This window comes from Oncorhynchus gorbuscha, linkage group LG15 (genome assembly GCF_021184085.1).
Source record: "Oncorhynchus gorbuscha isolate QuinsamMale2020 ecotype Even-year linkage group LG15, OgorEven_v1.0, whole genome shotgun sequence".
Classification (NCBI taxonomy): domain Eukaryota; kingdom Metazoa; phylum Chordata; class Actinopteri; order Salmoniformes; family Salmonidae; genus Oncorhynchus; species Oncorhynchus gorbuscha.
The window spans coordinates 34,394,138-34,408,698 of record NC_060187.1 but is presented as its reverse complement, the minus strand read 5'-3'; the positions used below and the strand labels follow the sequence as shown (position 1 = coordinate 34,408,698).

Here is a 14,561-nt window from a genome sequence, read left to right as displayed (position 1 = left end):
AAATTATACCCCACAGGAAGCGCTGAAGAGTAGGTATAACTTCACCTGGACCTCTTCATCCATTAAATATCTGGGAGTAAATTTACCAAAAGATACACTCAAACTTTATTGCATGAATTACGATCACATTAACAAGAAAATATATGATGACCTAAACAGGTGGAATTCACTTCCCTTAGATCTTAATAGTATAATTGAAACAATCAAAATGAACATCCTGCCAAGGTTACTGTATTTGTTCCAATCACTGCCCATAGAAATCCCACCTAAACAGTTTAGGGAATGGGATAAACGGACATCAAGGTTTATCTGGATCGGTTAGAGACCAATAACTAGATATACAACATTACAGTTACCAAACAACTGGGGGTATGGCCTTACCAAACCTAAAAGATTTGTGTCAGCCCAATTGAGACCTTGGTGTGTTGGTGCAATTCAGAATACGAATCCAAATGGAAAGACATGGAGACTACTTTGACAGAGGTACCCATACAGTCGGTTATGGGAAATAAGGACATGGAGACTACATTGACAGAGGTACCCATACAGTCAGTTTTGGGAAATAAGGACATGGTAAAAGAAATATACAATAGACAAAATCAGTGGATTAATTTCTCTCTGAAGACATGGTTTAGGGTAGTTAAGCAAAATAATTTAGACAGAGAGATCAAACTGCTGAGTTGGCCCGCATACGACCCCAGCTTCATCCCTGCAACTCAGGACAGCAGGTTTAAACAATGGACGCAGAAAGGCATCACATCATTCAGTACAACCATAAGGAATGGGAACCTAGATAACTTCCAGGACCTAAGTAAAAAACATGGCTTGGATAAACAAGATTTTTACAGATACCTACAAGTTCAACACTATTTCTTAAGGGAGATAAAAGTGACTGACCCTCGAGCACCTCCAAAATTAATCCAAGTATTCACTAATGCATATAACTTGGAGAGTAACAAAAAAAACATTTCAAATCTCTACTTGGGTATTCAATCCTCCATGAAACATTCTACAAACTATATTAAAAAGAAATGGGAGGAGGAACTTAACATTGAAATAACTGATGAAACATGGTTGAACATATTAGAGACTCAACAAAGCTCCACCAACTCGAGGTCATGGAGAGAATTCTGTTGGAAGAATGTTATACGTTTCTTCATATCACCTAAACTGAAATCAAAACCGACTGGCTCACTACACCCTTGTTGGAGAGAATGCGGTCTATTGAGGGCGGACCACTCTCATATCTTTTGGACTTGCCCCTCAATCGAAACTTACTGGGGAGAAATAAGATCTAACATTGGTTAAATAATGGGATTTGACATAGAACAAACAATTTCTTTGTACATGGGTGAAATACCTGATAACTTACACAATAGTGAAAAGTAACTCTTGAAGGTCCTACTGGCAGCCAGTAAAAAGGCTATCACAAGGAAATGGCTACAAAAAGACCCTCCCACAGTGACACACTGGATAGACATTGTAGAAGAAATACACCACATGGAGCGTATGACCTTTGCTTTAAGAACTCAACAGGAGAGAGGTCAGGAATACTGGGAAAAATGGGTTTCGTACTTGTAAAAAGTCTAATTCAAAGATGTCAATGTAACTGATATGATGAAGGTATGAAGTGCACTGTAACTGCCCAATCTTTTTTTGTTGTTCTTATATTTGACTTTATTTGTACTTTCTTTGTGTTCCTACAATAAAAACTAAGTATAAAAAAATTAAAGCAATTACTAACCACGGACTAGAATAAACTTTTTCCTTTAACGAGAAAAAAAAAAAAATATATATATATATATATATATATATATTTTTTTTTTATCACCCAAGCACATTTGGTGTATGTGCTTGGCTGAAGAGCCAATGATGCAACGCTACCATCTGTGTGAATCCCCCCCCCCCCTAAACGCAACGATAACGTAGTACCACGGATCTTGAGGTTGGCCCGGCATAGCCTGCCTCTTTTGGCAGGTGAGTAGAGACGTTCGTGACGGGGTTGGGTGCGGCTGGATGAGTTGCTGGTCCTCTCCTGATGCGCATTGCATGTTTGTGAGGAACCTGGTGCTAAATCACTCATAGACTAACTGATTCTGGGTCAGGTTTTCGTACGTAGCAAAGCAGCTCACTCGCTGCGATCTATTAAGTCTGCCCTCGATCCAAACCTTTGTCGGGGACAGAAGGCGTCTTCCTCCACCATCCTTCTTTACATACGGGTTACCAGGTGCACGCAGAAGGGCCAGAGATCAGACAGTGTGTAAGAGAGCCCAGGCAAGCAGGTAGAAGGCATTGACATGGGCCTCTGGATAGGTAGGGGGCTAGGTGGTGGTCGCTCATCCGGCTGGGCCCATCCTCTGATGGGACTGTGGAAGTCAAAGGGTCACCAGGTGCACGAGGAGGCTTTCATCAAGGTGGGGTGCACTCAAGATTCTGAGCAGGGGCGGCACTCCGGCCATGGAGGTTGGAGTGGGGACTTAGTTTCAGAGTGGAAAAAAGCAGGCGGGTCACCAGGTGTACAGAGCCTGTTTTGGATTACCAGGTGCACGTGGTTCCTGACAGTGGGAAAATAGATGTCTTAGTGTCCGGGAGGGGGTACTTAAGTGTGGGTGTTCCAGTTCGCCTGATGGGCAAGGTTATGGAGATGGCTGAGCCCCGGCCAGGGCACGCTGATGGGTGATGCCCAGTGAGAGGGGTGTTGAACGGGTAGGGAGAGTAGGTGTGGAGGTCTGTAGTTCCAGGGAGTAAGCTATACACACTCAGGCCCAGGGAGAGGGCAGGCAGGGAGTAGAGGCCTGGAGTTCAGATGGCAATGGGGGCCTGCCTGGAGGTCAGGAAGGCCCCAGTGGGAATGCCCAAGTGAATAGGTGTGAGTGACACTGTCCTTCAGGGGAGCAGAGCAGGCAATTACTGTAAACTGTAAAAACGTGTGAGATGAAAAATTGACAAACTAAGGTGTGCAATATAGATGGGTAGTCATTGGACATTCTGAACCTTGTTTGAGGTCAGTAGGTCACATAAAATCAAGTTCTATTTAGACCCTACAGTGAAATGCTTACTTACAAGCCCTAAACACTGCAGTTTTAAGAAAATCCCTAAAAAGAGAAAGTAATAACAAATCATTAAAGAGCAGCAGTAAATAACAAAACCGTGACCAAGGAGCTATTGAAATGAGAAAGTTTACAAAATGTACAGTGGGGCGAAAAAGTATTTAGTCAACCACCAATTGTGCAAGTTCTCCCACTTAAAAAGATGAGGCCTGGAATTTATCATAGGTACACTTCAACTATGACAGACAATGAGGGGGGAAAATTATGGTGTAAAATAAAATAAAAAATAAGTATTTGGTCACCTACAAACAAGCAAGATTTCTGGCTTTCGCAGACCTGTAACTTCTTCTTGAAGAGGCTCCTCTGTCCTCCACTCGTTACCTGTATTAATGGTACCTGTTTGAACTTGTTATCAGTATAAATGACACCTGTCCACAACCTCAAACTCCACTATGGCCAAGACCAAAGAGCTGGCAAAGGACACCAGAAACAAAATTGTAGACCTGCACCAGGCTGGAAAGACTTAATCTGCAATAGGTAAGCAGCTTGGTTTGAAGAAATCAACTGTGGGAGCAATTATTAGGAGATGGAAGACATACAAGACCACTGATAATCTCCCTCGATCTGGGGCTCCACGCAAGATCTCACCCCGTGGGGTCAAAATGATCACAAGAACGGTGAGCAAAAATCCCAGAACCACATGGGGGGACCTAGTGAATGACCTGCAGAGAGCTGAGACCAAAGTAACAAAGCCTACCATCAGTAACACACTACGCCGCCAGGGACTCAAATCCTGCAGTGCCAGACGTGTCCCCCTGCTTAAGCCAGTACATGTCCAGGCCCGTCTGAAGTTTGCTAGAGAGCATTTGGGTGATCCAGAAGAAGATTGGGAGAATGTCATATGGTCAGATGAAACCAAAATATAACTTTTTGGTAAAAACTCAACTCGTCGTGTTTGGAGGACAAAGAATGCTGAGTTGCATCCAAAGAACACCATACCTACTGTGAAGCATGGGGGTGGAAACATCATGCTTTGGGGCTGTTTTTCTGCAAAGGGACCAGGACGACTGATCCGTGTAAAGGAAATAATGAATGGGGCCATGTATCGTGAGATTTTGAGTGAAAACCTCCTTCCATCAGCAAGGGCATTGAAGATGAAACATGGCTGGGTCTTTCAGCATGACAATGATCCCAAACACACCGCCCGGGCAACAAAGGAGTGGCTTCGTAAGAAGCATTTCAAGGTCCTGGAGTGGCCTAGCCAGTCTCCAGATCTCAACCCCATAGAAAATCTTTGGAGGGAGTTGAAAGTCCGTGTTGCCCAGCAACAGCCCCAAAACGTCACTGCTCTAGAGGAGATCTGCATAGAGGAATGGGCCAAAATACCAGCAACATGTGTGAAAACCTTGTGAAGGCTTACAGAAAACGTTTGACCTCTGTCATTGCCAACAAAGGGTATATAACAAAGTATTGAGATAAGTATTTGGTCAATAACAAATGTTTATTTTCCACCATAATTTGCAAATAAATTCATTAAAATCCTACAATGTGATTTTTTGAGTTATTTTTCTCTCATTTTGTCTGTCATAGTTGAAGTGTACCTATGATGAAAATTACAGGCCTCTCATCTTTTTAAGTGGGAGAACTTGCACAATTGGTGGCTGACTAAATACTTTTTTAACCCACTGTATCTAAAAACGTGTGAGGTGAGAATGGACAAACTAAAGAGTGTGCAATGTGTAGGCCCACTGAGTACGTTCTGAATCTTGTATGAGGTCAGTAGTTCACATGACCAAGGAGCTATTGAAATGTAACATTTAAAAAATATTTATGTAAAATCACCTGAGATGAAAAGGGACAAACAAAAGGGTGTGCCATATAGAAGGAACATTCTGAACCTTGGTTGAGGTCAGTAGGTCACATGACCAAGGAACTATTGAAATTCGAAACATTGAAAATTAATTTAAAATCGCATGAGATTAAAATGGACAAACAAAAGTTTGTGCTACATGTAAGGCTACTCAGTGGATATTCTGATAGCAGTTTGAGGGTTGTAGGTCACATGATCAGAGAGCTATTGACGTTTTTTATATTTTTTAAATTGTAAAATCTCATGAGATGCAAATTGACACAAAAGAGTGTGCAGTAGGCCCACTGAGTGTACATTATGAACCTTTTGAGGTGTTGGTCACAAGACCAAGGCACTATTGAATTTCAAAAATTCAAATAAATAATTTTAAAATAGTGTGAGATGTAAACCAACAAAAAAAGGTGTGTGCAATTTGTGCCTATGCCACCGGGTTAGCTAGAACCAGTTTTGAAAGTTTTAGGAGTAATGGTTAAAGATCTATTGAAATTTGAAAATGTTGATTTGTCACTATGTTGATGGTCCCTAACTGCTGTTGGTGGACATAAGGAAAACTACAGGTGAATATCCGTGTATTATCCAACCCGAAACTGTCTTTACCTCTGTGTTGGATGTCGGGGTGATCTGGACTGTAGAACTAGCTAACGTTACTATGTTGCATATTTCAGAAACCTTGGCCTAATGTTAGGTAAATGCTATTGAATGTGTGGAGTGAGAGAATTTCTAGGTATGCCTCTATCTTCTCTCTTTTCTAACTAGCTAATGTTACTGATCTTGAAAGTTGTTTATGATGGTCTTCATACACAGTCCATTTATTGTGTTTCTCAATAGTCTGACATGGTTTCCTCTCTTCATTTAGTCTCTATCATCTGCACTGATCTGAGAAGATGGATAGATGTGAGAACAATAGTGGAATCGGATGTCCTCCAATTGATTGACTTCCCCCTTGCCACTTCTCTCATAATTAGATGGAGATAGCAAAGGATACAATGAAAGGGAGACAGTGCCACACTGGTGATGCTGCTTCTTTACTCAAGGTATTCCCTCCCTATTGTTGATCTCTACTACATCAATTATTAAACCTCTAAAAACCCACCACAGTCTGCACTGGCAGTGCTTTCCTTGGCTCTGTATCCCACACCTTTCTGATAAATGACTGATTGCAGCATATCTATTCTAGACCCTACTGATCTTGTCAAGTCCCTACCTATCACCTCTGCACCACAACTTATCCAGTGTTGTTGTTGTCCCCTGCCCCCTCCTTCCATAGACATAGAATTATCTTTAGAGTGTGAATGAGTATGCGATGATGATAATATAGGAAATATGGTCTATGCTCAAATCTCTCCATAATCTCAGTGGAATGCTGAAAACATGCCAGGGAGAAAATGACCTCTGCAGGACAGAGCTTCCTGTCTACATAAATGTGCTCATCTACTGTGTATAACGTCAGTGTCACCCACAGATATGTACTGTATAGAGACCTCTAGTGCCCAAAGCCCATTTTAACATGGGCAATACCATTTAATACTTTCACCATTTTGAAGTACTCAACTGGGTGAGACGGATTACAATTTCATCTAGGTCACCAGGAGGGATCAGCCAACTAATTATACTTGTGAACACACATTCTACCAGTGCAGCTGGCAGTAAATTGCCAACCTTGGCTTTATACCTGTTCAATCAACACACTCGTAGATGTACTAGAAGAATAAATTGTACGACTTCAAAATGGAGATGGCCTCAATGGCGCTGCCCCTGCTCTCACAGGTGCCATAATGGGACAGATACAATGTTGCGATATCTACACATCTCTATGGTGTCCACAAAACTGAACTGGCCTCCAAAAGCAAAACCACCTATTATGTTATGTAATGTAATGTAATGTGCATGTGCTCTTGTTCACCTGTCATTTGTGTGGTCAAGCTGATTATGTCTCTGTTTTCCTTACAGATATCACTCTGCGCTCTCCTTCTATTCTGATTCCCATTCCTGATCTCTCTGCACACACCTGTCTATTCCGCGCACTCTCAGTCTCTGTCTGTCTCTTTCTGTTACCCTTTCTGTCCTCTCCCCTCCCCTCCCTGTGGCCATGTGTGATAACGGTGATCCCGAGGACAAGCCCCCTGCCCCCCCGGTCCGGATGAGCAGCACCATCTTCAGCACAGGCTCCAGCAAGGACCCACTCTCAGCCAATCACAGCTCTAAGCCCCTGCCCTCGGTTCCAGAGGAGAGGAAACCCCGCAACAAGATCATCTCCATTTTCTCAGGCGCAGAGAAAGGTCAGACGAGTCCATAGAGGTGGGGCACTGGGAGGGGCTCTAAAGCGTGGGTTGGCTGTCCTATCTTGTTTTTTTAACACTAGGGAACCACTGGGCCTCAAGGGACCCCCCCCCCCCAAGCTAATGAGTTGTCATTCTGGGTGTAACATTCTAGGTGTAACATTCTAGCAGTGTAATTAATACATTTCATGAACCAGGTTTCCATCCAACCTTTTTATGCGAGAAAAGTCTACAAAACACGCTAGACAAGGTGAGATCTTTTTATTTCGTAAAACTAATTATGCAAGAAATGTCAGTAGAAGTGGTTTTATGCGCAAATATTCATATAATAACCATCATGTTGAAGTAGACCACCCACTAAAACTCGGGAAAGCATGCAGTTTATTACAGATGAAATAAGTTATGATGAACTTCACAGGGTGGTGAAAGTGCACGGTGATGAGCTTGATGCTCAGTTCCAATAAATATCAAGGGTCTTATTCTGGTGAAATTATCATCGATGCTTGGCTGCCGTTTGACAAATACAATTTAATATCTCTCTTTTGTCCATAATAGTCTCATCATGTATGCTATACCCGCACTGTATCTGCCAGCTGTTGGCTAGAGCGCACGTGCCAATAACAGAGTGGGCACACTCGCTATGTAATGCAAATACATTTTTTAAATGTGCATTACACTTAGTTGAAAATGCGATGGAAACCCATTTAACTTGTATTTTTTATTCGGTACATGGGAATTTAACTGCAAAAGGTATTTTATGTCCAATAAATCATCACGCACAGCCTTTTATCTGCAACAAGGCACTTTGATGCAAACAGCTCCGGTGGGAAAATGCGCATATAATTTTTATGCAGATTTTAGAATATTCGCATTCAGAAATCTGTCACCAATTGGATGGAAACCTAGCTATATATGCTATCACAAAAATAATAATTTGGTTGTGTTTATGAATGTCTTCGATAACATTAGAACATGAAATATATATATTTCAAATAACACAATAGCACTTTCATTTGTTTCTGCTCCTGTAGGCTGTATGTAAAAACACATTCAAGTGTTCAATACATTTTATTCCCGAGTGGAGCAGTGGTCTAAGACACTGCATCTCAGTACAAGAGGCGTCGCTGCAGTACCTAGTTCAAATCCAGGCTTTATCACATCCGGCCGTGATTGGGAGTCCCATAGGGCAACGCACAATTGGCCCAGCGTTGTAAATTCTCATTTGTTTTTAACTGACTTGCCTAGTTAAATAAAGGTGAAATAAATTAAACTATTTGTGGAATTGTGACAACTATGAAACATAGGCTGTGTGTTGAAATGTGGTAACAGCTTATTTTTATAACAAAAACAACAACAAAAAATACCCCAACCATCAAGATGCACGGTCAGGTCAGCATGACGTGTCAAATGATGAAAACATCAGTAGCCTAAACATCATTATAAGCGCCAAGTGTGCTTAATAAATAGTGTAAATCATCAAAATAGCAATGATGGTATTATAATGAATGTGTCTGACAGCAGTCAAATATGACCAGCTTGTGCTTACATGGCGTGCGTCTAAACGCAATGGCCTCATGTCACATAAACAACAAACTGCTGAGTGTGTTGCTGATGTTTTTGCTTGATGTAGGGTCCTCTCTCTCAGTGATGACATTTTGTGCTGATAATTGTCCCGTAGCGTTGTCCTTCCTCTCTCCTGTCTCGCCGTTCCATTTGGTGGTGGCGCGGGCACCTGCTCATTGCACCATTCATTTAAAACATGTTTTTACTTAGACCTCAGGGGTGTATGTTCAGGAGAATAAGAAGAATCATCATCAGAGATGATTCATTTCTTCCCCAAGATCTGAGCTGTTTGCATTCAGATTTTGTAGCAACGCTGATGCAGAATGTGCATCCAATCATCTTGGTCTTCTTGCCATTGTAAATGACGCACGCACTCCAAGTAGGCCTGAGTAGACTGATAAGACTGCTTGGATTCAATGGGCTGATAGAGGGTACATACCATTTTGAAATTAGATAGATCAATGCAATGGAATGGCCTGCCTTGTTCTTCATTCACAATTGGTGATTTACAACATTTGGCATTGTTAGCTTCCCCTCAGTAATCAACTCACACTTTCTCACCCATCATTTGGGTGAGATTTGTTGTAATTTGTTGTGTGACGTTAGTCTCTGTATAGTTTAGCTTAGGTTCAGTTTCGAGGCAATTATTGGGGTGATTATCAACTGGGCACGGCACCTCCAACTTCCGGGAGAAGGAGGGGATCAGGCCCTACTGTCGGAAGAGGGGCAACGGGGGAAAACCATTCAGAAAATGACATGCCCTCCTAAAACTGGTTATAACTCCAGTTTATTTTGTGATATTAAGATTCTAGTAAAGAACAAGAAGGCCTGCAAACTGTTAAAGCTCACAATTCACGGCTTTCTTGACAATGTTTCTATCTAACGGATCTTTTTCAAGTCAAATAAAAAAAAACGAGTGCTTACATCCCAAAATATACATGTTTCACCTCTCATGACCATTACGCACATGACACATGTTGGGTGTAAAAACTATGTGTATCACTAATAATTTGATATCAATGAGATTGGCACATGTGGTAGTTACAAAAAAATGACCTATATTTCAAAATGACCAAGTTGGAGACCTGATAGGCAAGACAAATCAAAGTGACATATTCATGTAAGAAATGGTCTGATGTCAAACTCTTGGTTCAGACCTTTTAGGAGACATGGTACACATGGTGGATCCAATACAATATTATTGAGAAGATTATCAGTACCCCCCCAGGAGTCTTTAACATATTCGATACCGATGTGTATCTGAGAGCTAATGTTGTGACGAGCCTCCATTACTCCTTGTTTTCAGAGATAGTTTTGTTTTTCCTACATAGCATAGACCACACACTTGATCAGGTATATTGCATTTTTTGTGGAACACGTAATGATGCCCTTAATCTTAATGACCTTGCCCGTAATAGGGTGATTGAACATTGTGCATGTTTTCGTAAAGCTACACTGGTTACATCGGCCACATCTGTAATTGCCAATCGGCACATTGTCTAGGAAAGTACTACGTGACACTGGTGGAAGATCCGATATCACCACCATTTGATTGATGTTAGAGGCGCGTTTGAAGACGACCCGCAGGGGTTGTTTAAACGTCTTTTCCAGTGGTGGATCAGTGCTCAAGATGTACAAGTGTTTTTTAATGATGTGGTTGAACTGTTTACCATGTGGGGAGTACTGAAGGAAGCACTGAACGCATTGGTCAGGAGGGCGGGGTGGTTTGGGCCTGAGGCTGTCAACCTGGGTCATAGTTTTATAACGATCCCTTGCGTCATGCAGCCATTCCTCTGGGTAACCCCGCTGCCTGAAAAGCTCATCCAGATAGTCGGCTTGTTTGTCATAGTCCCTCTGTGTAATACAAATCCTGCGTATGCAACTGTATTGGGGCAGCAGGTAGCCTAGTGGTTAGAGCGTTGGGCCAGGTAACCAAAAGGTTGCTGGATCAAATCCCCGAGCTGGCAAAGTAAAAATCTGTCATTCTGCCCCTGAGCAAGGCAGCTAACCCACTGTTCCCCGGGCGCCGAAGACTTGGATGTCGATTATGGCAGCTCCACGCACCACTCTGATTCAGAGGGGTTCGGTTAAATGCGGAAGGCACAATGCATTCAGTAGGTATACCCCTTTCCCCTATTAGCGGATGGGGAGGCACTTTTTTAGGGTGTACAGTGCATTCGGAAAGTATTCAGACCCCTTGACCTTTTCCACATTTTGTGTTTGGACCATGATAGTCCGTTGGTAATGTGGACACCAAGGAACTGGAGATTGTCTCACCATTGTCAGTGAGGCCTACCACTGTTGTGTCGTCAGCAAATTTAATGATGGTGTTGACTGTGTGGCCAAACACAATTCCGTAGTAAGTCTAGGGTTTCCGGGATGATGGTGTTGATGTGAGCCATGACCAGTCTTTTTCAAGCACTTCATGGCTACCGACTTGAGTGCTACGGGGTGGTAATCATTTAGGCAGGTTATCTTCACTTTCTTGATCACAGAGACTTTGGTGGTTTGCTTGAAACATATAGGTATTACAGACTTGGTCAGGGAGAGAATGTCAATCTGACACTCAATAGTGCTCCTTATGTTTTGACAGGAAAATGGTCCATTTCACACAGTTGTCAAGATAACGTCCCTGCCTCTGATCTGGCGGACTCACGAAACACAAATGCTTTGTTTGTAAATCATTTCTGAGTGTTGGAGTGTGCTTTTGGCTATTCGTCAATAAAAAGATCAAATGAAAATTGATATAAGGAAGTTGAAATGATTTATACTTTTACTTTTGTTACTTAAGTACATTTTAGCAATTCCATGTACTTTTGATACTTAAGTATATTTAAAACCAAATACTTTTAGACTTTTACTCAAGTAGTATTTTACTGGGTGGCTTTCACTGTTGCTTGAGTCATTTTCTATTAAGGTATCTTTACTTTTATTCAAGTATGACAATGAGTACATTTTCCACCACTGCCGTCTGGTACCAAAAAGGCCTGATTGGTGGAGTGCTGCAGAGATGGTTGTCCTTCTGGAAGGTTCTCCCATATCCACAGATGAACTCTGGAGTTCTGTCAGAGTGACCATCGGGTACTTGGTCACTTCCCAGACCAAGGCCCTTCTCCCCCAATTGCTCAGTTTGGCCAGGCATCTAGCTCTAGGAAGAGTCTTGGTGGCTCCAAACTTCTCCCATTTAAGAATAATGGAGGCCATTGAGTTCTTGGGGACCTTCAATGCTGCAGACATTTTTTGGTACCCTTCCCCAGATCTGTGCCTCAACACAATCCTGTCTCTGAGCTCTACCGTCAATTCCTTCAACCTTATGGGTTGGTTTTAGCTCTGACATGCACTGTCAAATGTGGGACCTTATATATAAAGGTGTGTGTCCTTCCAAATCATGTCCAATAAATAGAATTTACCACAGGTGGACTCCAAGTTGTAAAAATATCTCAAGGATGATCAACGTAAACAGGATGCACCTGAGCTCAGTTTCAAGTCGCAGAGCAAAGTGTCTGAATACTTATGTAAAAACAGTATTTCTAGCAAGCAGGGAACATTAAAAATACAACCTTCATCTCTGAACCGGATTTTGAATAACAACCCCTGGGGATTTGAATACAGGTCACTGGTTGAAGCAAAGGCTGGGCTAGGAACTTTCCATATGTATTGAAATGTATTAGAAATGTACTTCTAGCCCATTGGATTCCTTCCACTATAACTCTAAGATGTTGTAATTGTAGTTTGTTGTACGGTTATAAAGATGTCCAAGTAGGTAGTAAAATCCAGGTGACATCATAAAAGGTTAAAAAACTCCTCTTTGAAAAAGACGTGCTTGTTGCTCTGAGCTGGATCAAATCCCAAGGTCAGGTGGAGGCTTATGTCACAGAACTTTAAGACTGTCTGATGATCTGATTGATTCTTAAGGGGGATTTGTATGTGTTGCATTACATCTGATGTGGCCCTCTATCTCTGTTTTTGGCTGAGAACTGCAGTTTCAACCCACGTACAAGTTCCCACCATTGTCCTCTACAGTACACGAAACATGTACAGTAGAGGGCCTCTCTTCCCTTCCCCAGCCCTCAGCTCCCAGCCCCAGCTCCCAGTTTACAGGGTCTCTTGGTTTACACATTTATTCCTACAGTGAAGAAGTGAGGTCTCCAGAGAAACTAGCTACTACTGTACATCCCCTGAAGACATATCTAGATAAACAAACTGCACTTCCCAAAGACACATCCCAGGGGTCAGAGGTCAGGGGTTGAATTCTCTCAGAGACTGGTGGGATTTACCATGGTCTGGCCTGAGGTTAGATCAACTGTACTCTGCAGGGTAAGCACCACATAATGACGACAGCTGTCTGTCAGTCCAGCTAGCTCCTGGTCACTTACATGGCCGATGTAACGGCAGATTTCCTCCTCTTCGTCTGAAGAGGTGTAACAAGGATTGGACCAAAACGCAGCGTGGTAAGTGTCCATATCGTTTATTATAAAACATAAACTGAACACTAAGAACTACAAAACAATAAATGTGAACATGAACGAAAACCAAACCGAAACAGTCCCGTGTGGTGACAGACACGGAAACAAACACCCACAAACCAACAGTGAAACCCAGGCTACTTAAGTATGATTCTCAATCAGGGACAACGATAAACAGCTGCCTCTGATTGAGAACCATATCAGGCCAAACATAGAAATGGAAAAACATTAAAAAACACACAGACTGCCCACCCCAACTCACGCCCTGACCATACTAAATAAAGACAAAACAAAGGAAATAAAGGTCAGAACGTGACAGCCGAACAGTGTGCCATTCAGTGTGTCTACTGTATATTCATGTAAAGTGTATTGAGATGTTTAAACACAGTAAAGTTATGTTTTGATTGGAGAGAAAAAAGTTATGTTTTTAATTTTTACTACATTTGCAATAATGTCTAAAAACCTGTTTTCACCTTGTCATTATGTGGTATGGTGTGTAGATTAATGAGGATTTTTATTTTTTATTTAATTATTTTATTTATTTATTTTTTTTATTTTTTTTTTTTTTTAAAAAAAAATAATTTTAGAATGAGGCTGTAACGCAGCAAAATGTAGACAAAGTCAAGGGATCTGAATACTTTTCGAATGCACTGTAGGGTGGAAGCTGTCTCCACGTAAAAGGGAATTCCTGTCCGTTGGCTTCCTCTATTGGTCTGTGCTAAAGTACACCCCCCTTCCTCTTAATCAAAATGTCAAGAAAGATTCTAACAACTACAATGTGTTAAATAGACGTATTTAGGAAAAGTCTCAAGGACAGAGAGGGGCATGACTTTAAAAATGTCACAGCAATAAATAAAGAAGACATTCGTGAGCAGTCCAAATGACTCTGCTTTAGTGGTTCTGGTGGTAAAGGTGCATTTCCAGTAGAGGCTACATTTCATTCAGTGCATCTTAGTTCAGAACCAATCCATCTTATATTAGTTTCCATCTGTGTGCATCAGACTATCCAGAGGCAGTTGAAGTTTTTTGGTCTTTCAATTTGTCTATCCATTGTTGGATCTGATTACGTTTCAGCCCATTTATTACCAGAGAATGTAATGATGGTTTATTGATTGACTTTCAGGTGGTAGAAAGAAAGACCGGGACAAAGAAAGACCAGAGATCTCTCCGCCTTCAGACTTTGAACACACCATCCACGTTGGCTTTGATGCTGTCACTGGGGAGTTCACTGTGAGTAGCCACACTTTCCTCCAACTCTTCATCTCTTACTCCAGGTATACTCAAATCTCAGCCTGGATGGATGTAGTACTGCTAGTTTTCTTAGTTGATTGAC

The 14,561-nt window shown here is 41.8% G+C and overlaps 1 protein-coding gene across 6 annotated transcripts in view; it reads left to right on the top strand.

Moving 5' to 3' along the window:
• Positions 1 to 14,561, top strand: part of LOC123996985 (serine/threonine-protein kinase PAK 2) — a 38,756-nt gene that overhangs the window by 18,841 nt on the left and 5,354 nt on the right. For 2 of the 6 annotated variants that reach the window (XM_046300895.1, XM_046300893.1), the window contains 3 exons: positions 5,777 to 5,954; positions 6,871 to 7,199; positions 14,352 to 14,458. In XM_046300895.1, coding sequence (XP_046156851.1) covers positions 7,010 to 7,199; positions 14,352 to 14,458 — 297 coding nt within the window. In that variant the 5' untranslated portion in view covers positions 5,777 to 5,954; positions 6,871 to 7,009. Of the gene's footprint in view, positions 1 to 5,776; positions 5,955 to 6,870; positions 7,219 to 14,351; positions 14,459 to 14,561 lie in introns of those variants that run through there. The other 4 variants (XM_046300894.1, XM_046300891.1, XM_046300892.1 and 1 more) reach the window with 3 other exon arrangements.